The 25,890-nt window shown below is 40.8% G+C and overlaps 1 protein-coding gene and 1 pseudogene across 5 annotated transcripts in view; one reads left to right on the forward strand and one right to left on the reverse strand.

Annotated features, from left to right (window-relative positions):
• The window catches only part of RAPGEF2 (Rap guanine nucleotide exchange factor 2), a 249,033-nt gene that overhangs the window by 150,990 nt on the left and 72,153 nt on the right, over positions 1-25,890 (reverse strand). For all 4 annotated transcript variants that reach the window (XM_080673715.1, XM_080673711.1, XM_080673714.1 and 1 more), the window contains exons 2-3: positions 19,517-19,587; positions 14,002-14,058 (exon numbers count right to left, since the gene is read on the reverse strand). In XM_080673715.1, coding sequence (XP_080529841.1) covers positions 14,002-14,058; positions 19,517-19,587 — 128 coding nt within the window. The remainder of the gene's footprint in view (positions 1-14,001; positions 14,059-19,516; positions 19,588-25,890) is intronic.
• Positions 5,857-8,158, forward strand: LOC308250578 (large ribosomal subunit protein uL22-like; annotated as a pseudogene). Its single transcript has 3 exons — positions 5,857-5,911; positions 6,135-6,595; positions 7,965-8,158. The product of its transcript is annotated as a large ribosomal subunit protein uL22-like (transcript).

The raw sequence follows: 25,890 nt of genomic DNA on the forward strand, positions 1-25,890 counted from the left end.
TTTTTCAAATAAGTAATGACACTGGAATAAAAAGGAAAAAGGATTTATTTTATAAAGTTATTTTAATCTGCTCTTACAATGATCACCAAAGGTTGGTCAACAGAAATGAAATATAGAAAACAAGGAAGTTAAGGCAGATTACCCTTATCTGTGGGCTTGAGCAAGTTACAAGAGCTGCCGTAAGTAAGGATTAAGTGAGCAATGCTCATTAAATTCAAGTAACTATTCTATAGGTTTCAGTCACATTTAAAAAGTTCAATAAATATCACCAAAGTCTAGATTAAATGTGCCATAGAGACTATAACAAACATTCACTAGAGTTATTACATAATTTATCCATTTTGAAGGCAAAATTACTAAGGATTAAAAAAACCTTATAAATCCACTTTCCTGGCACTGATCATAAAATACCTGCCCCTGCCCTAACCGGTTTGGCTCAGTGGATAGAGTGTCAGCCTTCGGACTGAAGGGTCCCAGGTTCGATTCCGGTCAAGGGCATGTACCTTGGTTGCAGGCACATCCCCAGTGGGGGGTGTGCAGGAGGCAGCTGATCGATGTTTCTCTCTCATCGATGTTTCTAACTCTCTGTCCCTCTCCCTTCCTCTCTGTAAAAAATCAATAAAATATATTTAAAAAAAAAAAAATACCTGCCCTGCCTGGCTCAGTGGTTGACCGTCAACCTATGAACCAGGAGGCCATGGTTTGATTGCTAGTTTGATCCCCAGCATGCAGCCAGTCAATGATTCTCTCTCATCATTGATATTTCTATCTCTCATTCTCTCTCTCTCTCTCTCTCTCTCTCTCTCTCTCTCTCTCTCTCTCCCTTCTGCTCTGAAATCAATAAAAATATATTCTAAAAATAAAAACCAATGAGGTAAAAAGGCAACCAATGTTTAAAGCGGATAAAGCACTGTGACAGCAAATATTATGGTGCCTGAATACTCATTTATTACCTTGTAATTAGGGTTGACTCTTCATACTGTGGTAGGCAGTTAGACAGACATGAGCGGAGCAAGGACGATGGGCCAGGTACAAAAGGTCACCAGGGCGGAAAGCCCTGAGTGCCTAGTAAAGGACAATTGCAGGGTGGGTTCTAGTCCCCAGGCTGCCCTTTCCTCCCCTAACATATCACTCATCATTGGGTCAGACGCCCTGACCTTTCCTTTCTAGGAATGACATCTAGGCCTCATTTAGTTGTACTTGAGCTCCAGGCCCAGAAAAGCAGCAAAACCAGACAATCAGCTGCAATGAATAATGACGCCCTGCCCTGGCAGTGACCAATCAATCATGGAGACCTAGACCCTAAAAGGCCACACCTGGAAAACTGCTGAATATTCTATAGATAGTCCCCCGCCCTCCCCTAAAATCTCACCCTTAGGACAGAGGACCCAGCAGGCTCTCCCTCCCGGGAGCACATCCACGCCTTTCCCTTCCTCCTCCCCCTACCCCCACATGCCTCACCTAGACCTTCCTCACGTCTAAGCTCCAAGGGCCTTCCTTTGCCTCTATAACTTGTTTCCTAAGGAATTACTTCTTCTACCTCTGTGATTTTCTAAATAAATGTTCTCTTATAGCTTGAGTCTTGGATCTGAATTCTCTCCTAGTCAGAACTCAAGTACCAACAGGTAGGTCCAGTCTGACCCTACTGGTCTAATACGTGGTGTTGTTCCCATCACCCCAACAATATCAGGAAAATCTTGGGAAAGATTGAAGGAAGTCAAGATAAGAAACTGGTCCTCTCAATATCTCCCACTTACTATAATTTTATTTACCTATGGATGATGGTTTCTCTACTTTTTCCCAAAAAATTCAAACTTTAACTCATCAAAGCGATAATTGCTTGAGTAGGCATTTGCAGAGAATGACCTCTCCGTCAACAAACATTTATTAAATTCAGTGAGCATTTACTATGCCAGATAAGATCATTGTAATTCCTGTACTACAGTCTTGTCTCTTTTAAAGATTCAAGTTTTACAAAACCAGATTAGAAGACTATAAAAAAACTTGTTTAAAGATGTTCTGGAATAGCTGTCAACTAGAAAAGTCCTCCTCTCCTCCTACTCATCCCCCACTGAACTCACGCCTGGTTTCTGTCCTGAAAAGTCCTTGCTATGACACGCCACCACGAACTGTCTTACTTACTAGTCTTAACCGTCCAGAAAATTCTCTTGGCTTTATTAGCAATCACTGTACTAAGCCCACGAACTTTTTTCCGCTTTCAATTATGCCTCAGGCAGGCAGCATTTCAGTATGGGGTATAACCTACTTCCCTTCAAGGTCCACAAATACTCCCTCCCCACAGTGCAGCTGTCACCTGAGGGGCTTTAGAGCAATTTTATATGTGTGAAATGATGATTATTCAGGGTGGTTGTTTGTTGTTTTTTTTTAATAAAAGATGAAAAAAAAATTTCTAAGGACAGTACTTGGCAGCAGCACCAGCAATCAAGCTTTTCTACACTCAAAGGGAAAGCAAAATGAATGAGATCCTGCTTGCAAACACTGGCAGTGAATCTAACAAAAGGTTGTAATAATTATTATTATTATTATTAGTTAATATTATCATCATTATCTAGGACTAATACTGACATTTTATTCTGTCCAGGGGTTCTCAAGCTTCAATGTGCATATGAATTACCTGGGATGAGACTTAAAAAATGTATGTTCCTAGGATCTATCCATCCCACCCAACGCCCATGCCTGTTCCCCCTCCCCAGTTTCTGATCACTAGGTGGGAGAGCCATCACAATACCTCTTAAACAAATATCTCAGTTGACTTTATGTATGCTTATCAAGTTTGGAAAACCTTGAGAAAAAAATGTCTCAATATCCAACCTCAAACAAGAACAAATGGCAGAAAAAGAAACTACAATTCTATCACTATCTATGCAATTAGTTGCATGTGTTTAATTCACTAAGGTTACTTCAATTTTTCTCAAATACCTGCTTTATGTTTTAAAATGGTGAGCTACAGAGTCCCTTCATTGGTTGTTGAAATGGCAAAAGTTAAATCTTGGAATAACCCTGACTGAGCATTTCCAAATAGCCTTAGTCTTATACCACCAGTAATAGGTAGAAAAGAGAAACCTAAAGATTAAATAAGTACACATAGCAAAGCAGCACTATGCAAGTCTCTCTGATCAGCAAAAATGGACACTTAGAAAAGACCTACAATTTTTAGACCAAGCTAAGAATTATAATGGACAACTGATTTGATTCCAATACATTCCATGCTACAGTGACAAAATGAAAGTCATAAAAGCCCAGGTGTATGACAAGGCACTCAGAAAGGTTCCTATTTTTTTTTTTTAATTGTCATCAACAGGAAGGAATGAGTAAAGCCAAACAAAACAAGCAGACAAAATATAAACAACCATCACAAAATGCTCAATCCACCTCCCGGCCATAATCAGACAGGACTCTGAAGTGATCACAAACGAATGATCCCTGTTGTCCATCATTCCAAGTCTACATGACTTGGAATACTTGGAATAATGGGGAAGAGGCAAACAATGCTGCCCCACTCTTTTCCTACATTACTTCCTTCTGCTCCTCAAAATTCAAACCCACCATTGCTGACTTGCTGCTGCCCTGTCTGTTGCTTCCCCAAACTGCCAATCTGCCCAAGATGTCTGCCTCTCTCCACCTCCTACATCACATTATACCTTATGGCAGTGATTTTCAAATGGTGTGCCACAGGATTTTTTAAAACATGCAATAGCTGACTACTTAGTCAGGGGCACTGACCTCTTTTCCCTTAGATTGCCAATTTTTTAAAGAATATATTTTTATTGATTTCAGAGAGGAAGGAAGTGGGAGAGATAGAAACATCAATGATGAGAGAGAATCATTGACCGGCTGCCTCCTGCACATCTCCTACTGGGGATCGAGCCTGCAACCCACGCATGCGCCCTTGACCAGAATTGAACCCTAGACCCTTCCATCTGCAGGCCAACGCTCTATCCACTGAGCCAAACAGGCTAGGGCTAGATTGTCAAATTTTAGAAGAATGAGCCCAGCAAGCGTGGCTAGTGGTTGAGCACTGACCTATGAACCTGGATATCATCGTTTGATTCCCGGTCAAAGCACATGCCCAGGTTTTGGGCTCAATCCTCAGCAGGGACATGCAAGAGGCAGCCAATCAATGATTCTCTCCCATTATTGATATTTCTATCTTTCTCTCCCTCCCTTTCTTTTCTTTTCTGAAATCACTAAAAATATATTTTAAAAAATTGTTTTTAAATGTCAACAGCCAACACAACAATAGCCATTTGGTGTGAACAATCAAAATTATACCTATTTTTTTTTTTTTTGTCAGAACAGCAAAAACTGTGATATATTTTTTGGTGTGCCACAGAATTTTAGTAATTAGTTTATGTGTGCCATGAGATGAAAAAGATTGAAAATAGCTACCTTATGTGAATGGCTCAAGCCCTATTCATTTAATAAAAATCTTCTCAATCGCCGTTTTCCAAACTCCAAAATACTTATCCCATCTAATCTATTCTATTTGATAATACTGAACATCCTTTTAGATAGAAAATGTGTGCTACACCTCATAGAAACTGGACACTGTCTCAGTTAGCGTTTACTCAGGTTAAGTCCGATCATGACATGCTTCTCCTATGACCCAAGGGTCCTTAATAGGAGACAGTCCAAACCCCTTGCTTAGCATGTAAGGTAAGCAATATGTTGCCATGCAAAGAGCGAAGGTTTTGGAACATATATCCTCTCATACTAGTCATGAATCTTGGTGAAATTAAATTCTGAGATGCTAGTTATCCAACTGTAAAATGGGGATATCAATATGTTTGTTCTTCAATATTTTGATTTAATGAAACAATATATATGGATACTTTGCATCCACCGGTACATAAAAAATACCCGTTCTCTTCATCTCTTTTCCTCTCGTACAACATTCCCTGAAAGGGCCAACCTACAACTTTACTTTCTGCTCCAAACTCCAACATATCCTATGCTGCAAACTTCACCCCATTCAGCTATTCTACACTTTTTTCCTACCTATGCCTCCGGGCCTTTGAATAAACCCGCTGTTCCAGCTTCTAAATAGTACCCTTTGTCTTATAAACTTATTACTCATCCTTTGAATTTAGGGTTAACTAACACTTCCCCTGAGAAGTGTTTCAGTATCGTCCAAGTAAAGTGAGTCACTTTCCTCGTGGGTCCTCAGCGCACTCTGTACATTCTCTTAAGCAGTTGCCAAGAGTCTCCTAATGATTTATTTTAGGAGTCTTCCCCCATTAGCTTTTAAACTTCTCTAGCTCATCAGCACCCCCAACACCTCCACTATAGGATGCCCGACTGGCATTTAGCTTTTTCTTAACGAAGGAATGAATAATTGAATAGACACCAACTCAGATACAGTGTTAAGAGGTCTGCAAGTCAAAGATGTGAGTTTCAATATACCAGTAACTTGGAGAAACGAAGCTAGGCTTAAAAAATGTCCATAGTAATATCCTACAAGTCCACAAGGTGGTGTGGTCTCCCCATGACAGAGCTGTGTGCGCCGCTCCACATTCCCTACCTATAAAGCAGGAAGCTAATACAAGTGATCAAGTTTACAAGTTGACAAAGCGGCTGAAAGAATTATAAGCTAATAAATCAAAAGAAAACTGATTAAATCAGCAAAGGCACTTATTAGAGGGCAAAAAAGTAACCTAAAAAAGCCACTTCCTTCAGCTGTTACTACAATGAGAAAACTTAAGAGAAGCCCAATCAGCCAAAAAGGCTGCATATGGCATTGAAGGCCAGGGGCCTAAGAAAAGACTAACAAAATGGGAGTGCCATGCTCTTCCTGTAGGTGGCCTCAGGTGACCTCTGAAAATTGTTTGCTACTCACTTGACCCTGAAAAAACACACAAAATCATGCAAAACAAGAGGTTCAGATCTTTGTGTTCATTTTTTTAAATATATTTTTTATTGATTTCAGAGAAGAAGGGAAAGGGAGAGAGACAAACATCAATGATGAGAAAGAATCATTGATCGGCTGCCTCCAGCACGCCTCCTACTGGATCGAGCCTGCAACCCAGACATATGCCCTTGACAGGAAATGAACCCAGAACCCTTCAGTCTGCAGGCCAACACTCTATCCACTGAGCCAAACCAGCTAGGGCTGTGTTCATTTTGAGAACACTCGTGAAACTGCCCAGGCCATCAAGGGTGTGACTATCCGAAAAGCCACCAAGAACCTGAAGGACGTCACTTCAGGAAGCACTGCGTGCCATTCGTTGTTACAATGGTGGAGTTGGTAGGTGTGCCCAGGCCAAAAACAATGGGGCTGGACAAAAGATCGGTGGCCCAAAAAAAGAGTGCTGAATTTTTGCTGCACATGCTTAAAAACACAGAGAGTAATGCAGAGCTTAAGGGAAGACTCTGGTCACTGAGCACATCCAGGTGAGCAAAGCTCCCCAAGATGCTGTGTAGAACTTACAGAGCTCATGGGAGCATTAACCCCTACAGGAGCTCCCCCTGCCACATGAAGATGGTCCTACTGAAAAGAAGCAGATGGTTCAAAAACCAGAAGAGGAGGTTGCACAGAAGAAAAAGATATCCCAGAAGAAACTGAAGAAACAACAACGTATGGCCGGGAGTAAATCTGGCATAAAATAAATGCTAATGAAAGCAAAAGCAACGATTATATGCATAGTGTCAGGAGTGGGGAGATGGCTGTGGGCAGAAGATATGGAGCTAGCATAATGGGCTTCCTACAAGCCACAAATACATACATCTAAGTGTTTGGGAGTCGGGGGTGGGAAAACAAACAGGAACAGAAAGAATAGTACACACGTACAATCCAAACAATTTGGGACCGGAAGTTAGTGCTTTTCTGAGTTTATCCCAACAAAGTATGGCAAGAGGAGGGCGTTGGAAGGACAGGATGGGAATCCTCCTCCTTCGGCAGAGCAAGTGCAATATGGCATTAGCACAAGCCAGAGTGACCCAGGAGTGAAGAAGCACCTGTACGATGCTTGACAGGGGCAACAATAGTAAGACCAATAAAACAGAGAAGCACAAAGTCGACAATCACATGATCATTAAGAATGGGTGATAAGACACCAGTGACATGTCCAGACATAATGGTAAGGAAGACCATTCACAGAGAGGGAGTGATACATGGGTCACAGAGGGGATCAGGTACAACCGAGACTACATGTAACATCAACACTGATTGTGGGGGGATATTTTAGAAAGAACGGTTGCATTCTACTACCCGGGATGCTATCTCATATTCAACACAAAGAAAGCTGTTGGCATCAGGGAGAAATGGAGACAGAATTCATATCACGCTAGGGCTATTGGCCCCACATCTTGAGCTAAAAAAAAAAAAAAAAAAAGCCAGAAAGGGAAATAAAATGAAGACTATCACAATTTCCAAGAACTCAGTGGAGACAACTAGCAAGGATTCCCAGAGGGTCAGCCACAGTGACCCGAACTAGAAAAACAGCTGTTTCTTTTCTTGTATACACTGTCCCAGCAACATCAAAGGGTTAGGACCAGGAAACAGAAAGTCCTCCTGAGTTTCTCCCTCTCTCCACAACCTACCATCACATTCTGTCGGTGCCCCTCAAAGCCTCTCTCATTGAAGCCCTCGCTTTTGCCTCTACTGTCATTATACTCCTCAGACTGGCTTAGACGTGTACTCTCCAATATACGATTATGCCAAAAACCAAAGCGAAAATGACTTTACTCATTTACAACAAATTACCCTCTGTCCTTTCAGGAGTCCAGCATTTCAGATCGGAAGTTTCAATGCGCACTTTGCAAGCCCCTTGAGACTTCAGCTGTCCAGCCCTTTTTCCACCATAAGAGAGACTATGCTGAACTGAGTAGGATTTCCTATGAACAAAGTGTTCCATCGTTTAAAAAAAGAACTTCCACTTTGCAGATGGCTTTTCAGACACTAATGATTTTAATCCTTTTCTCAAATACACTGTTTCTGTTACCAGATTTATCAAAAAGTTTAATAATTATTTGTATTTTCCCCTCCTTTGCTGGGGCAAGTGCAGCTGCAGATGAACAAGATTGTGAACAGAAAGTGAAGCTGGGACAGCATTGGCGGGAGGACAAGTGGGAGAGCATGAAGCCCACAGCGCTGGGTTGGTGGATCTGCAGAGAAGTGATTTGGGAAAAGCTGCTGTGAAACCAGGAAACCAAGCCAACAGCGAAAAGACTGCTAAAGCAATGAGAGTGCAGCTAAGGCTTGAGGTCCTAAACTGCACCATTTAGATTTAAATGAAAATGCTTTAAGACTCAATAGGCCTCCATGCAACTTTTTCTTTCTAATGCAGGAATAATTTCCTCTCCTGCAATAAACAGAGGTAAAGTACTTAACAAACTGCCATGAAAACTCTAGAAAACCAAAGGGTTCAGGCAGACATAGTATATGTGGGAAATGGGCATTTAGGTACAGAGTTACTCATATTTGCAGTGTGGGTATACACTTAACATTTTTTAACAGTTGAATTTCTGAACCAAAGGGTTTAGCACTTTATTGTATATATAAATGTGTTTATTGATTTTTCAGAGGGAGAGGGAGATAGATAAAAGGGAGAGGGAGACAGAGAGATAAAAACACCCTGCACCTCCCCTACTGGAGATCAAGCCGGTAACCCAGGCATGTGCCTGACCATGAACAGAACCCAAGAACTCTTGGCTCATGGGTTGACACTCAACCAGTGTGCAACACCAGCCCCCCGGGGGGGGGGGGGGGGGGGGAGGGAAGGGCGGTTAGCACTTTAAATGTAACTATATATTAAACTGAAACAATGAAGATGGGTGGCCATTAAAGAAAAAACTGGCCCTAACCGGCCGCTCAGTGGTAAGAACGTCAGCCCATGGACTGAAGGGTCAAGGGCACATTCCTCGACTGCAGGCTCCATCCCAGCCCGGGTTGGGGCATGTGTGGGAGGCAACCAATCAATGTGTCTCTCTCACAATGATGTTACTCTCTCTCTCCCCCCCCCCTCCCTTCCACTCTCTCTAAAAATCAATGGAAAAATATCCTCGGGTGAGGATTACCCGCCCCCAAAAGGGGGGGGGGGGCCTCATTTCAGATTAAATTATTAAATAAAGATGTCAAAGTTAGGAATTGACATTATCCACCACAGTATTGCCAAGCCTGCAAAACAGCTAGCATATAGTAGATAAGTGAAGGAAGAGAAAAATTTACTTCATTTTCTTGTCCGTTGTGTGAAGTTCCACTAATTTTATATAACTTTCTAGTGCAAACAAATACAACTAGGCTCTAAATGGGCGATTCTAAATTTTTAAAAATCCAATTTTATCGGAACCAATTTAAAGTGGCATTTTTATCATCCTGTTGATTTTTGTTAAAACAGTAACACTATGGGAGTTAGAGCATCACTACCATAATTCCTTCCTAACAAAAGATTAAAGCAGTCAAAAAAGCTGAGAGACCAAAATGGAAATTATCAGAAGGATGATGATGACAATGATGCTGGCAGCTAATGTTTTGTGCACACTCTATGTATGTACTGTTCTAAATACTTCATGCTAAGCATTTCATCTTATCCTCACATCAACACTAAAAGTAGGCACTATTATTACTGTTTCCATTTTATAGATGAGAAAAATGAGGCACAGAGGTAGATCAAAAGGATATTATATTTACCTGGTGAAATTATTAAAACCATAGACTTAGAAGTCACCAGCACAATAATAAGGAAAATGAGTAATCATCTCTTGGTCATAAAACCAATGTTCTTTAAGCTCAAGGAGAACAAGAACAGACAAGTCATTTCCCTGTGAGGTAATTACAACAGGTCCCAAAAAGAGGGGTGGTATTAGTTATCACAGATTTATACACACCACAAATACAAGGGTTCTTTCACTTTCAAAACTGCACCTATACAAATCAGTAAGGGCAGAAACGTGTTGGTTCAAGGATCATTGAAAAAAAATGATACAATTACCTTTCATCACAAGATTGGCCAAATACTGGGAATCTGATTAAGTCAATCTACAATTAGTCTCTGAATTTTTGGTCTTATGAAGTCATGACCAACTGAACACCCACAGACTTTTCATTGCTTACTAACATGTCACTTAATTCTAACTAGTCAAAAATGAGCAATTGTTACAATCAACTCTCGCCTCACACTCTTGCCTAAGTGCGTTCAATTCAGGATTATCTAAAACATGGCTTTGCATCATCAGCATAGCTCATATTCACTGTCTAAACTGACTTTAAAGAAAAATACACCTAGGTATATTTAAAGACACAGAAATCTACCTTCAAGTTAAATGAATAATGAATAAAAGCTGCCAGGGAGTCAGGATAATGAAGGCAGAGCTGTTGCTGGGTTTCAGTTGCCCCTCCCCCAATGGGGAGGCTAGCAGTAGGGAAAGATGATGTGCTTATCTCAACAGGCATACAAGAATTGGCATTTTTTTTATTTTCCTATTTTTTAACTAAATTTATTGGGGTGACATCCTATCTATTAGAGGGAATATGCTAATTGACCCTCACACCGTCGCAAATATGGTGGCGCCCATAGCCAATAAGGTGGGGGATATGTTAATTGTCTGCCCCGCCCTCAAAGATGGCAGTGCCCACAGCCAATAAGGAGGGAATATGCTAATTGACTGCCCCGCCCTCAAAGATGGTGGCACCCACAGCCACAAGATGGCGGCGCCCAGTCCCCTCAGCCCCCCAGGATCAGCCCGAGGCACAGGCAAGCCTCGGATGGCAGCTGCCCAGCCACCCAGGGCCAGCCCAAGGCTCAGGTAACCAGGGCCGGCCAAGGCTTGTGCTGCCAGCAGTGGCAGCAAGCAGAGGTGTGATGGGGTGTCACCTTCTCCTGATCGCCGGGTCACCTCCGGCCCCTGAAGGCTCCTGGACTGTGAGAGGGGGCAGGCCGGGCTGAGGGACCGCCCCCCCTCCAGTGCATGCATTTTCATGCACCAGGCCTCTAGCTGTTTGTTTAATAAGAGGACATAGGTTTCAAGTGTAAATGTCTATGATACATGATCTGTATATGCACTGTGTGCCCACCACCCAAAGTCAAATCATCTTCTGTCACCATATTTGACCCCCTTTACCTTTTACTAACCCCCATCGCCCTTCCCTCTGAACCACCATACTGTTGTCTGTGCCTATGAGTTTTTGTTTGTTTTTCTTGTTTGTTCATTTGTTGCTTTCAGTTTTATATCCCATATGTGAGTGAAATCATATGGTTCTCAACATTTTCTGTCTGACTTATTTCACTTAGCATGATGTTCTCAAGATCTACCATCTTGTTTTCTGGTGCCATTTTTATGGTGAAATGGAAAAGGCTAGAAAATGCTGGTGAGTGGGGTAACCGCTAAGGCTGCAGAATCACCATGTCTAGGCTCAAAGCCAGGTCCGACTTGGAGCAGTGAGACTTTGGGCAAGTTCCTCATCCTCTCAATGCCTCAGCCCCTTTATGTGTAAAATTGGGGTGATGATATCCACCTCCCAAGACAGCTATAAGGAGTGGGTAAATGATCGCACCTAAAGCACTTATTAGAATACGGGGGGCATAGGAAGTGCCTATAAAATGTTTGTTATTACGTCATCATCACTACTACCAAAACCATGTTTCAGAGGGAAGGACAAAATAACAGAAAGTTGATGCTTACTACCACTAGATTGTTTCAATAAATGTCAATAATACTCATCAGAGATTTTCAACCCTGACATTTGTACACCCCATTCCACTGATAGCTTTTACTTGCTCCTAAAGGAAGCAAATAGTCTAAGTTATTTACAGCTTAATTTCTTCAACATTAAAAAGCATTTGCCCTTGGTGTTAGTCCTCTCATTAATTATGTCTTGGTTATTTACTATTCTTATATATTTGGTGTCTGTTCTTTTAAGCCCTAGAAGGATATTTACAATTTCCTGCTAAAAATCCTAGATCAGTGGTCGGCAAACCGCGGCTTGCGAGCCACATGTGGCTCTTGAGCCGAGGTTTGCCGCTCTGTTGACTAATGAGTTTGCCGACCACTGGACTAGACTAAATGTTACTGTATAGTTGGAAGCTGTGAGGATTAGGCAATTGTGGCATATTGTGTGCAAAGAGGTAAAGAGTAGTATACGACAGTGCCACGGTTTGCCGACCACTGCCCTAGATGGTTAAGCTTCCTAAGTTAGAACCTGTGAATCATCCTAGATGGTATCCACCTGTATATTTTTTTTTCATCCACCCCTGTTATCCCCATTCCTTCAATCTTTGAGTCAGTGCAAGCCCTTGTGACCTCAGGTTACGTAATTGTCTCCTTACTGACTGCCCTGCCCATCACTCAGCCTAATCCACCCTTCCCGTTTTCAAACAGGCACAGATAAGATTGTATCCTTGAGGGGATGAGTGGGGTTGGAAGGTGCTGGGCCACATCATTTTGCTGCTGGGAAACTGGCCACCAAGCTACAGATTAAAAGAGACTTTACTAAAGATAAATTTTTAAAAAATAAAATAAAAGGAGACTTTAAAAAGATACCACACAATGGATGGACCTTATTCAGATCTTATTCAAATAAATAAACCATTGAAAAAAAATTTCTGAGACAAAAGAAATTTGAATATTTTCATGACATAAAGAATTATTTTTTAAGCTTGATAATAATACTGTGGTCAAGTTTTTTAAAAGTCTTTATAAAGATACGTATCAAAATAAATATGAATGAATTGCTATGTCTGGATTTACTTCAAAATAATCCAGTTGTGGGAGATGGGGAGTAAAAGATGAAACATAATTGGCCATCAATTGACAACGTTGGACGCTGGGGATCTGTTATGCTATTGTTTCCAATATTGGGAACATTTGTAACTTTCCACAATAAAATGTTGTAAGAGGGAGGAAAATACTCATTTTCAGTTGCCTAAAGAAGCAAGACCCCCCCCCCTTTTTTTAATTACACATTCACAAGCAAGTATGACTGGCCTGCCTCTTCTCTTGACTCAGATCCTGAGCCCACTGAGTGTCAGTCATAGTAGCCCTGTCACAATGTTCAAAACATCCAGCCAGGCCCATCTCGTCTCTGTGTCACCGTATATACTGCTTCTTCCGCCAAGAAAGTTTCTCTAGAGCAGTGGCCACACTTTTGAGGCCAGTTCAAAGGGCCGCCTCTCTGAGACGCTCCCCATTCCCCCAAGCCTTCCCTTGCACTTCCTCAGCCCTTCGTACATGCCTGTTTCCTCAGTCATCTTGGTTAGTTTTTGTGGTTGTTGATTCCCTTTTATTCTACTTCTACTTCACTCAAGAGATTATGGCTTCCTTAATGGAAGAAGCTGTGTTTTATTTACTTCAATAAATACTTCCTAAAATAGGCATGGAAAGTAATTATTTAATAACTGCTTTGGAAAACAGGAAGGAAAGTCAACAGAACAACCATCAGTCATGGCAAACATTATTAACAAAATAAGATGTCTGGTAAGTCACAGTTTACATACACTAACATAATATTTACCCACTGTATGTTTATCACATTCTTTAAAAAATGAGTTGTGATTATTTTCAAAAAATATGTTACACATCTTAAAAAAATCAACATTATTTAAAGAAGAAACTATTCCTAAAAAGATGTGGGCAACTTATTTTTCTGTTTCTGAAAGATTATAAGCGAAAATATGATATTTATGCTACCTTTACATCTCATCTGGTGTAGTTGTGGGAATATGTATTTTGTTCTGTTAAAAAGACTACCATACTTCTTATTTCATAATGATAGAAATGTCAAAATACTGCATGATGTGAAAGAATACTTCTGAATCACACGTGAGAGGTACAGCTATAGATGTGAAGTTATCAGCAAACGACTGTAAACATTTACTTTGTCAGAAACAGCTGAAATATTTCACATTTCTATGCTATGAAAAATAAGTTAATGCAAAAATAAGGTAATGCAGACACAGCAAGCTGGTACTACTACTTCTCTGATTCTTTAAGGAAAGTCTTTAGTTACTGCATTATACATTATACAAAGGGAAAGGAAACACCTACTAGTATAAAACTTCATTTGCTTCGTGTCTTTCATATCTCACAGTTTCACACATTAACCTGTAAAAGAAATAAAGACATGAGCTCAAAATCTGTCATGAAAAAAATCACACCAATAGTTTAAAAGCACAAATGAGCCATGTAGCCTAGGAAGGTAAGATTACTTATAGCTTGTCACAGTCACTTACTAGCCTCAAGATGAATATTCTTGGTGCCGAGCTTAACAAAATAAAATAAAATAAAATCTGGTAAAGAGATGCTAGGAGAAAAAAAACATTTTGTTAGATGTCAACTTTGTCACATTTATTTTATAGGGAACAAACTTGTATGTGTTCTTTATACTTTGTAAATGACATTTAGACAGATTCGTGTTCTCCAAAGTAAACCAAAAATGAGAAGGAACCTTAGAAAGGAAAACCTAGTAATTTTAAAAGTGATGACATCATTCACAGCTCAACATTAATGTTACTTTAACAGTATGGCATTTCAGACAAAAGTAGGCTTTTATTAACTCAGTATTTTCATGACTAATGACTAAATGGAGGCTCTACAACTTCTGAAGAACTGTTGTTTCAGCTGATTCATCCCTGAGGAAAAAAATTATGTAAATTATGGAAAACATGAACAAATGTTTAAATGTTCAAAAGTACCTCAAGAGCAGCATCTTCAAAAAGCATCTTACCTAATAATAGACAAACATGTAAATTGACCGTACCTCTGCTACGCCACCAGCCAATCAGGAGTGCTATGCAAATTAACCCAACAAAGATGGCGGTTAATTTGCATACATAGGCACCGAGTGATGGGGGTGGAACGCAGGCGTTCTGCCCCACCCCCAGTCTCTCAGGGCCTCTGGGCAGTGTGGGAAGGTGGGGCCAGAGTGGAAAGAGGCGGCTCCAGGGCATGAGCAGAACGGGGCTGGGCCGGAGTGGAAAGGCGGTGCCAGCAGCCAGGGAAAGGAAAGCCCATTCTAGCACTAATCTTTGTGCATCGGGCTTCTAGTCCTATTACATTAAGCCCAAGTAAAATTTCCCCAAAACAGAGAAATGCAAAGGAGAATAGAGTGATGTTGTCATGTCTTCTTGTGGAGGATCTAGTACATAGAAAAGCTGTCTACATAAATTACTATTTCAACAACACCTCCTCTGGTCAATGAGGCTACTAGTCTCCAGTCCATGAAACACTGGGCTCCACCCCCACCCATCTTCCTTTCCTCTGTTTGCTAAATCCAATAAACACTACATGCTCTTGATTTTTCCCTTGAAAACAACTCTCCTGGGTACTGTTTTTCCTTGTTCTTTCTGCTACCACCACCCAATTTTAGAGATCCTTCTTATCCTCTCAATCCCGTACTCCAAATATTCAAGCTGAATGGCACAACTCCAAGAGGTAGCATTGAATCTTGAACACACACCATTGAACATACAGTTTTCTTTCATGGACAGAACCACATGAACTCCTCATAGAAAAGGATGACAGTCACCAGTGATGGGTCTAAAAATAGCTGGTCTTAAATCAAGTAACAGGCTCTGCCTTGTTTCCTGTTGAAATGAAAGAAGGACCCTTGCCCCAACCTCTTCACTGGATCTCATCCCTTCTCCTACTTAAGACCCTGCCTTCCTGAAAGCTCACCTCCTTCTCCTCCATCACCATCTATTTCTCCCTTTCTCCTGAATCACCTCCTTTCACATACTGTAGAAACACATCTTAGCACCATCTACTGTGTATGGGAGGGGGACACCTCCCTTGACCCCGCATCCCACTCCAACTATTATCCACATTTTGCTTTCCCCATGACAGAAATTCTCCTTTTAGAGTTGTCTATACACTATCTCCCTTTCTCACCCTCTTCCCACTCCCCCACCATTTGGTTCCTGAAACTCCAAAGAAAAGGCTCTAAAACGTTATCAGCATCCTCTAAATCCTTTCTGTCCTTATCTTTCTGTCCTTATCTTAGTTCCACTTCTCGGCAGCACCGATGACTCCTTTTTCCTTACAGCAGTATCTTCTCGAGGCTTCCTGTCCTCAGTCTCCAGGTTTTTCTTATAATTCATTAGTCACTTTTTCTGTCTCCTTGGAGGTGCCCCCCACTCCATCCCTCTACCCGACTTCTAAAAGTTATCCATCACCTCCAGGGCCCTTCAGCCCCCCTCTCCTCTGCACCACGTAATCTCATCCAGTCTGTGATTCCAAATTTAATCTATAAACTGATGACTTTCACAGCAATGCCCTAGACCAAATCTCTCACCAGATAGGTACTCGGCTGCGTCATTATCCATTTCATGTTCAAAATGTCAAAACAGATGTTGAACTTCTTCCCTTAAAATCTGCTTTCTCACAATCAGTACCCAATTGTTTAGTCCCAAAACCTGAAGCCCTCATCCTTGACTCCTGTTTTCTTCACATCCCATCTTTCTGCCAGCATGTGTTTCCAAAATATACCCCTCCCACACTGACCAAGTTCACCATCTCCCCTGTGAAAACCTAGGATGAGCCACAATTATCCCACTATTATCTATTCCCAGGACTACAAATGAAGATTTTTTTTTTCTTCTACTTTTGCAACCTATTGTCCATTCTCCACATTAACTTCCAGACAGATCTTTGCAGATGTTAAGTCAGATCTGCTCATACCTCTGCTCTTAATTTCCACCACTTTTAGGACAAAATACAAACTCCTAAATCTTGAATACAAGGGCCTATACTTACTGTACTATAATCACTTAGTCTATCTTACTTTGCCACCACACACCTGTCTTCTCATACCTGAAACCTGTTCCCATGACAGAGCATCTGAGACCCATCTACACTGCAGAGACCTTTGCCCACCTGCCCGGCTCAAATGTTACCACCTCCTTTTGGTTACACAGCACCCATTCTTACCAGGCCCAGCACACCTGAATAAAACAACATTGATCCATTCCCTAAATCTTGTCTGCCCCACTAGGAATGTACCAGTAAGCTCTACAAAAGCAGCAGTTTGACCTACTACATGCTGTATCTCCATGGCCTACATCAGTGTCTAACATACAGTAGGCACACAATGAATAACTGTTGACAGGATAAATAAATTTACCTGGTTCCATAAAAGAAAAATCATGATAAAATCTTCTATATGACAATGTTCTACTAAATGAAAGAAGTACCAAAAGTTGTTTTATCTTTAAGTACTGTTAGGGAAAGTTCATCAAAAGTATGTTGATCTTTACTAAATTCCCAAAGAATATACTAACCCTAATTTAGTTGATTGGTGATCATCTAAAAGTTCCCATATAATATGAATTACACTCCTACATAACGCTGAAGAGTATCTGCATATAGTTCAGCAGGCTCTTGTTTCCAACACTGACTGGCCCCAGACACTTACTCTGCTTTATAGAAATTTTGGTCTCCACTCCTAACTACAGTATCCTCTTCCCCTTTGGCCAACATGTTGCTTCTAATCCACATGGGTTAAGAGAGTAAATATTTAAGAAATAAAGTTGTGTTGAAAAATATATAATTTTTAAGTAAAGATCTGAAAATCTTCACATTGCATAGTGTGTGATCATATAGAAACACAGTTAATCAGCTGCTCCGAATCTATTGCTGACATGTGAATGGGCCACAATAGTGCACAAAGCCGAGGCTTTCCAATAAAAGCCTGTGTCGTGTCCCCCCTGCCCTCCAGCTGAAGTCTAACATTGTTCTTCTGCCTGTTACTGAATAAACAGACTGAAAATCTTGATTAAGAGCTGCTTTTTCCCCCCTAAAATTGGAAAACTGTATTATGTAGAAGTCTTAACTGTTCTCTATTTAATCCTAGGGGTAAAACTTTTATTTAAAAAACTCAAAGGAACTTATCTAAATACGATGTATTTTTCCCAGAAATGGTTATTATTATAAAGTAGTTTATCCAAATTACTGAGTTTATGTGAACCTCATTTTTTAATTTTTCATTTGGGTATTCTGCTCTTGCTCTAAAAACGGACTTAAGATAGTTTCCACCGATGTTTTCCACAAATAAGAGAAACAAATGACTTTTTAACATAAGCAAAATATGATAAACATCTTAAAGGCTCCTCCTCCCTGTAAATTCATGCCAACAAACAAAACTGTATAGTCTCCAAAACAGACTTTCTAAGGTATAAATAGACTAAACTACACCCCTGAGTTCATCAGTTATTTCTAATCAAAATTTACCTTTGAAATAGCAGGAAATTGATAGTTCTAAAGCCGGTTAATAAGTAGATGGAACTTCACTGTGTCATTATGCCTACTTTTGCAATCTTGAACATTCCTGTAAGTATTAAAATTTTTCTTTTTCTATTGCATAGAATTCCTAGTATATAAATAATTCAATAACTACATATACTGTACATACAGTATAATCATTACATCTAATTATCCATGTGTGCTTTTATACGCACGAGAACAAATATTTACATATCCATATTAATTCATTCATCTGCATATGAAGATTAACTGCCTTTGATTAAATTGACAGTTGGTGCTAATTTTATTTCTTAGAATAGTTGGTATCAAAAAATATGTAATGAAAGTTACACACTTTAAAAATTATTCTTGCTTTAATTTGAGCCATCTTCTAAATTCCCGGTGGTTTTGCCCTTTCTAATAAAACTTGACTGAATTTTTAAACACTTAACCTGCAATCTACTTTAATTTAAACGATTTTCATTAAAATTTTAATTTTAGAAGTAGTCAATCCTCTTGACACATTTTTCAATTAACAACTAAATATGAAATTTACATGCTCACAAATTAATTAGTGTTTAAAGATTAAAGGGGAACTATATAGAAAAAGCACTCCTTTCATAATTAAAAACTGCTGGGTTCACAACCAGCTAGAGGAAACAAAACCTTCCCACTATGTCCTAGATGTGTGTGATCCATCTTCCCAAGGTCTTTATTTTCTGTTTTGATTATGGAGAAAGAAAAAGAACTCACTGGATTATATAAGATGTTTTAATCTTTTAATATGAAGCCAGGTAACCATTGGTAAGGTAATAGCTGTGCAATAGAAGTGATAAAATATCACTTATGAGTGGGCCACATAAAAATAACTATGGCATAAACTATGTTTCCCAGAAAGGGGTATGTCAATTTAATGCAATAAATATAGTACAAAGACCTAAAACATACTAAAATAACAAACCTAACCATTCTTTGAATAGTTAAAAACATTCTCGTTTCTTGAGTGCTAAGTTGTAGGTTTTAATTTGCCAGGATGGCAAATAATGCTCCTTTTGGTACATTCACCAAGTAGTGTTTATTACTTCAGGTGAGGGGGCGCAGGGAGAGGGGTAGAAGGGAGAGAGGGTATCACTATGGCACAAATGTAAAAAAATTACTATATGCATAAAACTGAATTCAATTTCTAAAACGTGTAAAGCCAAGTACAGGGGCTCAAAGAGGCAGGGTTTTCATAAGTAAGTTATCTTTAATCCTACTTCTTAACTATAATAAACGACCACATAAAATCTAGCATCCTATTATAATTAATATTAAAATGACTTACCTAAGTTGGTGTTCCCTCAGATTTGATAAGGCTTCCATACCATGTAAATAGGAATACACTATTTCCAGATCCTGTTTGAAAAAAAAAAGATAGAAATCATTAGACTTGCCAGGAAAAAAGGCTTCCTAACTAAGTCACTATATTTATAGACCAAGTTAAAGACAGGTTTGTTTTTTTAAAAAAAATACAAGTTTCCTTAGACATTAAAAATAAGCATTATTGCCCTAGCCAGTCTGACTCAGTGGATGGAACATCTGTCTGCAGACTGAAAGGTCCTGGGTTCGATTCCAGTCAAGGGTACATGCCCAGGTTGCGGGCTCGATCCCCAGTGGGGGGCATGCAGGAGGCAGTGGATCAATGATTCTCTCATCATTGATGTTTCTATCTCTCCCTCTCCCTTCCTTTCTGATTAAAAAAATAATAAAAATTAAAAAAACAACAACTTAAAAAAAATAAGCATTATTAAGAGAAAAGCTGCACAAATGCCATCCACTACAACTGCCTTTGGGATATATACAAAAGCTTACATGTATATGTATATATACATATATACATACATATGTGTGTGTATATGTATTTTTTAATTGATTTCAGAGAGAAAGGGAGAGGGAGAGAGAGATAGAAACATCAATGTGAGAGAGACACATCGATTAGTTGCTTCCTGCATGCCCCCAACAAGGGCCAGAGATAGAGCCTGCAACCAAGGTGCATTCCTTGACCGAGAATAGGACCCGAGACCCTAGAGTAATAGGGCCAACATTCTAACCACTGAAACACATGGGCCAGGGCATTAGTCTGTTATTTCTCAACATTATGGAATTTCATAGTTGTATAGGAGTTACCCTTCTATATAAGTTAAGTCACAGCTGTTACATGTGTCAGTATTATATGCGTGAATTTAGTCTGAATGTATAATTTATGTAATTATATAGATTATATCTGTGAACAGTAACTACCACCATTATACCTTTATCTTAAAACAATGTGTGTAATTATAACTTGCAAATGCAATAAGATTGTTTCTTAGTTAATAAGAATGTGGAGAATAATGGTGTCTTGCCACCTATAAATAACTGACATAAAGTCAAGAAGCCTATTTTATAAATCTAAGACTGTGAAGGAAAGAGACTGCATCATACCATTACTGCATGGCCAAGTTTGAAAAGTAGTTTTTCCATATATATATATATATATATATATATATATATATATATATATAAATGCATAAATTAAAACAGTCACATCATAATCGTGATGTTTGGGGAGTAGGGGTGGATAGGTTTAAATATGGCCACTCAAGCAATATGCAACTAGGGAAATCCTTGCCACTGTTTCATGTGAGGATTTTAGATGTTTAATTAGACATAAACTTGCTACATGAATTTAACAATTATATCCAGAGTTTACACTTAGGGAAACTTGTTTTAAATGGCCTATGCCACAAAGAGCTTATAAACCAGAGGAGCAGTCAGTATTCTACAGGAATCTGTTGCATGGAAGGCAATATTATCTAGCTCGAATGAGATGACTTTACAGGCAGATTCTATCTAAACTTGAGATCTCTTAACTGTAACTAACAGAAGGGATGCTGAGAGATTGGTATCCAGATGGCAGAGAACAAGCACATAAATGTCATGTTTCACTGTGCAGCATGAACGTGACCATCAAAGATTTGGGTGAAGTAGGGAAAGCAGAGATGCTATGAAAAAGGTATCAGGAAACCTCTGCTCTCAGCCTCTGGGGAACGAAAGAAATCTGACTAGAGATGAACAAATGAAATGCATACTACAGGAAGGAGGAATCTGTGGCTAAGATTTTCATCCGCACTCAAGAGCCCAGTAGCCAAGTAATAGGTTTACCAAGGATTAGGGATTATGAGTAAGGTAAATAGCAATGAAAGGCAAAAGGGAAGACAAGGTTGCTTTTCTCCTTTCCCGGGGCCAAGGTGAATTGGGCAACTTCTTGAAACAGGTGAATACAGGCTTCTGAATCTTCTGATTAGTTTTTCTACCCTCTCCCAGGGTGCCCAGCAGCCTCCCAACACCACAAACCTCATCCTGGGGCATCATGCCCTGGTCTAAAAATTAAAAGAAGACAATCTGAACACAAATGTGGATGTGGTGGTCAGTGGGGGCCCTTGAGTCTTCCATAGAGGAACTATCCACCAGTGTTTGCATTTCCATAGTCCAAACGAAGAGACAGAAAAAGAGGGCTAGGTAGGCAGTGAGGGACAGGGACCACATGGAGGCAGGGGAAGAGAAGTCAGACATGGAGGCAATCCAAAGACCTAGAACTAACTGGGCAGGAACCTGGCTGGGAGGGGCGGGGCGGGGGAGGGGGAAGAGTTGACCCTTGACCCGGCTAGGTGGGAACAGTGACGTTATGTTGGACCTAAAGTGGCAGTCCTCAATCAGGTCCTCCCATAGGCAGGAACTTGAACTTTGATATAATTGGATATGAATATTCCCTAAACAAACAGCTTAAGCGGTAACCCATTTGGGGCTGTATATGCCCCCCTAAGCTTTGTTTTTCCCCCCAATAAATTTTGTTTTCTTCCCACCATTTTTGTCCATTAATCTACTCTTCGGTTTTATAAGACAAAGAGCTCAGGCTTGACCACATTTTGGGTTTCACAAACAAATCTCCAAGCAGTATGAGATCGAGGGCAGCACAACCATGATCAGCAGTGTATGGGGGGAGATTTGAGGGCATGAGAACCCTGCAAGGCGGGGAACTACCACCACCCCTCCTTTCACACAGATGTCTCAACCTTCATTCCCTCCTAATGGCTGGCCTTTATTAAAGTAATCCACACGTTGGTATAGAATTGCCTTTCCCCGGCTAGGAAACAAACAGGCCAAAGCATGAGGCGCGGACGAAGTCCTGCTCTTCAGAGCCACCTGAAATGGGTAACCTTCGATGAAAACCAGATAAAACAGAAGAGTTCTCGCTCTTAAGCTGAACAAAGAAATGCATGGCCTTCAGGAAGTTATATTCTGGATCCTAATTTCTTCCTCTACACCAACAAGAGGCATTCGCAGAGTGAAGTTATGTTTCCCCTGTCTTGGCTGTAGAGAGAGAAAAGCCCACGGGAGAGCTACATCACCTCCCGTGTTCCAACTTCCACCTCCGTCGGGAAACTATGCTATGCAAACTGAGAACTCTCCAACCTCCCCACCGCACCTCCCCAGACAAATGGAGCTCACGTGACTACTACAATTTTAAATAACCCTTAAAAAATGTGAGCTATGTTTCCCCAAATAATTCTCTAGCCTTCAGTACAAACAGGAACACGGTGCTCTCCTCAGGAAGTGGTGTTTTTTTTAGAACAATAAGCCTTTCCTTCTAGCTAGGAAGGACATCCTTTTTTTCAAAAACAGATGCTACTTGAAAGCAGATTAAAGTTATCAAAAACAATGGAGCCCAGTAGACAAAGATATTGGCAGGCCAAATGAAATGCAGTTTTCCATTAAAAAAAAAAAAAGACCTGTTTTTGGTCCCAAATGTAAACCATGTATGAAAATCCAAAAGCATCCATCCCCTCTGTTAGGAGCGTGATTGCTCACAGCCTAATTAACCTCCTGCCCAGGTCTGTGAACTCCGCACGCATATACAAGTCGGAGGGAATGTTCTCTGTATCATGAGCTCTTCCTCCCACGTCTAATGTCTCCTCGGAGACTCATTCAGAAGGTAACAGGCCTCATACCAAACTTATAATTCACTTACAACGAGCTTTTAATTTCACTTGTTCACCAGCACCGGGGATTCGCCAACCACAGCACAGTGTATTCTGATGGTTGGAGAGCAGAGAGGAGCGAAGTTCCCACAACTGGAGCCGGCACACCCCACCCTCTCTCTGCAGCCTTGGCAAACAGTGCACTGTACTTGGAGAAAAAAATATACCTAGCTTTTCCTTTGAAATGAGTCTGTTTTAGAAATGAAGCTCTGTGCTTAAACTATAATCAGAAGTAAAGTGGACAAAAGGTACAGTGTTCTATTACAAGATACATTAAAAAAAAAAAAGATTCGTTCATTTAAAAAGATTGTATTTCAATCATCAAAGAGAGTAAGGCCAAGACTGTGGTACAATTAACAGGCGGAAGGAGACTCTAGTGGTAAGTGCCTTTGGGCTTAAACATGAGGAGGAGAAAGATTTTTCTTAAGTAACATCAGTCTCGGGACCAGGAACGGTACTGATGCCAACTGATGCTCTCTAGCAAAGACAAAAATACACTCATTTATCCCCCTTGATCAAATATCACCAGCAAGCAACGAAGAGAGTTATGTCTTGAACATTATGTAAAAGGAGATGAAAAGCTAGAATAGCCAAGACTCAAACTCCTGTCTGCAGCCAATCGGGGGAGGAGGCAGGAGTCTACAAGTTACGTTGTAGCCGTGGAGGTTAAGTTTTATTTAGGAGACCCACATTTTCCTACACTAAAACATATAAAACAACTATCCTAAGAAGGATAATGGGAAGACTATGAGCTTTGGTGTCAAATGGAGCACAGCTTACACCTTCATCCCCATCCCTGCGGAGAGGTGTGACCTGGTTGTGTTACGGAGACTATACTTGCCAATCATGGTGCATAATATACTCAGCTAGGCTGCGTGGCTAAAATGATATACAGTTTCATAACAACACATGGCATATACAGACCCTTGAAAAATGGTAGTTGATCTTATTACTATCTATAAGATATTAATACAAGCACAGAATAATACCAAGAATATAGACTTAAAACATTCCTGAAATGTATATACATCGGGAATGTATTAATCTTTAAATTAATCCATCCTTTTCAGATGTTACTATCTCTATCCAAAAAAGTTAAATGAAATATTTATATAAAACATGTAACGGGCCCCTACATTGTCTGCTTTAGCAATCCTGTCAGGTTTGGTGGGCAGTGGGTGCCTATAGCCTCCAGAGCACATTATCTGTCGGCATCGTTTCAAGAATATCACATCCAACTGTGGTTAGGCAGTTAGGCAGACAAGAGCAGAGCAAGGACGCTCAGCCAGGTGCAGAAGGTCACCAGTGCGGAGAGCCCCCGATGACTTGCAATGGGAACAACTGGGAAAACAAGGACTTCGCCCCCAGGGTGACCTTTCCTCCCCTACCATACGACTGGTCATGTGGTTTCAACCCTCTGACCTTTCTTATCACTTGGACTCTCCCCTGACCTTTCCTTCCCCCTGGCATGTTGCTCGTCATGTGGTAGACAATCTTGGGGGACCGAAAAGAGGGCCGGAGAATAGCCCTTAAACATTAAGCCCCCAGGACAATGAGGTCCTGACCTGCATCAAAAACATACTCGGTTGTGTTTCAGCTACAGGACCAGAAAAGCAGCAAAACCAGACAAGAGACACCAGGGCCGACCTCAGGACCAAGTTGACTAATGACCCCTGGCAGTGATCCATCAGTGGAGACCATGACCATGAAAGGACACCCCTGGAAAGCTGATCAATATCCTATTAACACCCTCCCTTAAGACCCCCACCCATGAAAGCCTTTAGGATCCCAGGAGCACAGCCCTACCCAAGCCTTTCCCCTCCCCCTCTTCTTACCCCCCAGGGTCATTACCATTGCCATTACCTTCCTCTCTCCTAAGCTCCAAGGGCCCTTCCTTTGGCCTCTGTAACTTGTTTCCTCAGCCCATTTCTTCTACTGCTCACTTCTTCTACCACTGGGACTTTCTAAATAAGCTTTCTCTTATCGTTTGAGTCTTGGCCCTGAATTCTTTCCTAGCCAGAACTCGAGTCCGAGGCTGCTGAACCTAGGTCCAATCTGACCCTACGGTGTGACACCTGGTGCCGTTTGCCACCGCCAGCAAAACACCTGCTTCCGAAGCTCCACAGGGAATGCACTGCATGCAAAGAAAGAGGAGGGCTACATTCCTGCAAGGCTGGTGGTAGGCACAAACTTAAAGTGAAAACTCCTGAGAATCACGGTGAGGGAGGGAGGGAGGGAGGGAGGGAGGGAGGGAGGGAGGGAAGGAGGGAAGGAGGGAAGGAGGGAAGGGAAAAAGGAGGAAATGTGTTTTCAATCTTGGTGTTCAGAGCTGTGAGAAGAAACTCATACCTGTATAGGGTAGGACAATTCTGTAAATGGCCACAAGGTGGCAGACCAGGCCAACCGTCCTTTCCTGGGACTAGCAAACTCAAGTCATCAGGTCTCATAGATACATTTTCCTATTATAAATACTTAAGAAGATATCTGGGTCTTTAAAACGTATTCCTTAAGATCATCTCAGGGGATATGATTAGTCTTTTCTCCTCCTGCCCCTAATGAAGGGGGCAGGAGAGAGCAGACAAGTCCATCAGCTCCCCCATTAAAATTGTTTAATTTCTGCCATCCTTGTTTTAAACCA

This window comes from Plecotus auritus (assembly GCF_963455305.1).
Source record: "Plecotus auritus genome assembly, chromosome: 6".
In the NCBI taxonomy this organism is placed as follows: domain Eukaryota; kingdom Metazoa; phylum Chordata; class Mammalia; order Chiroptera; family Vespertilionidae; genus Plecotus; species Plecotus auritus.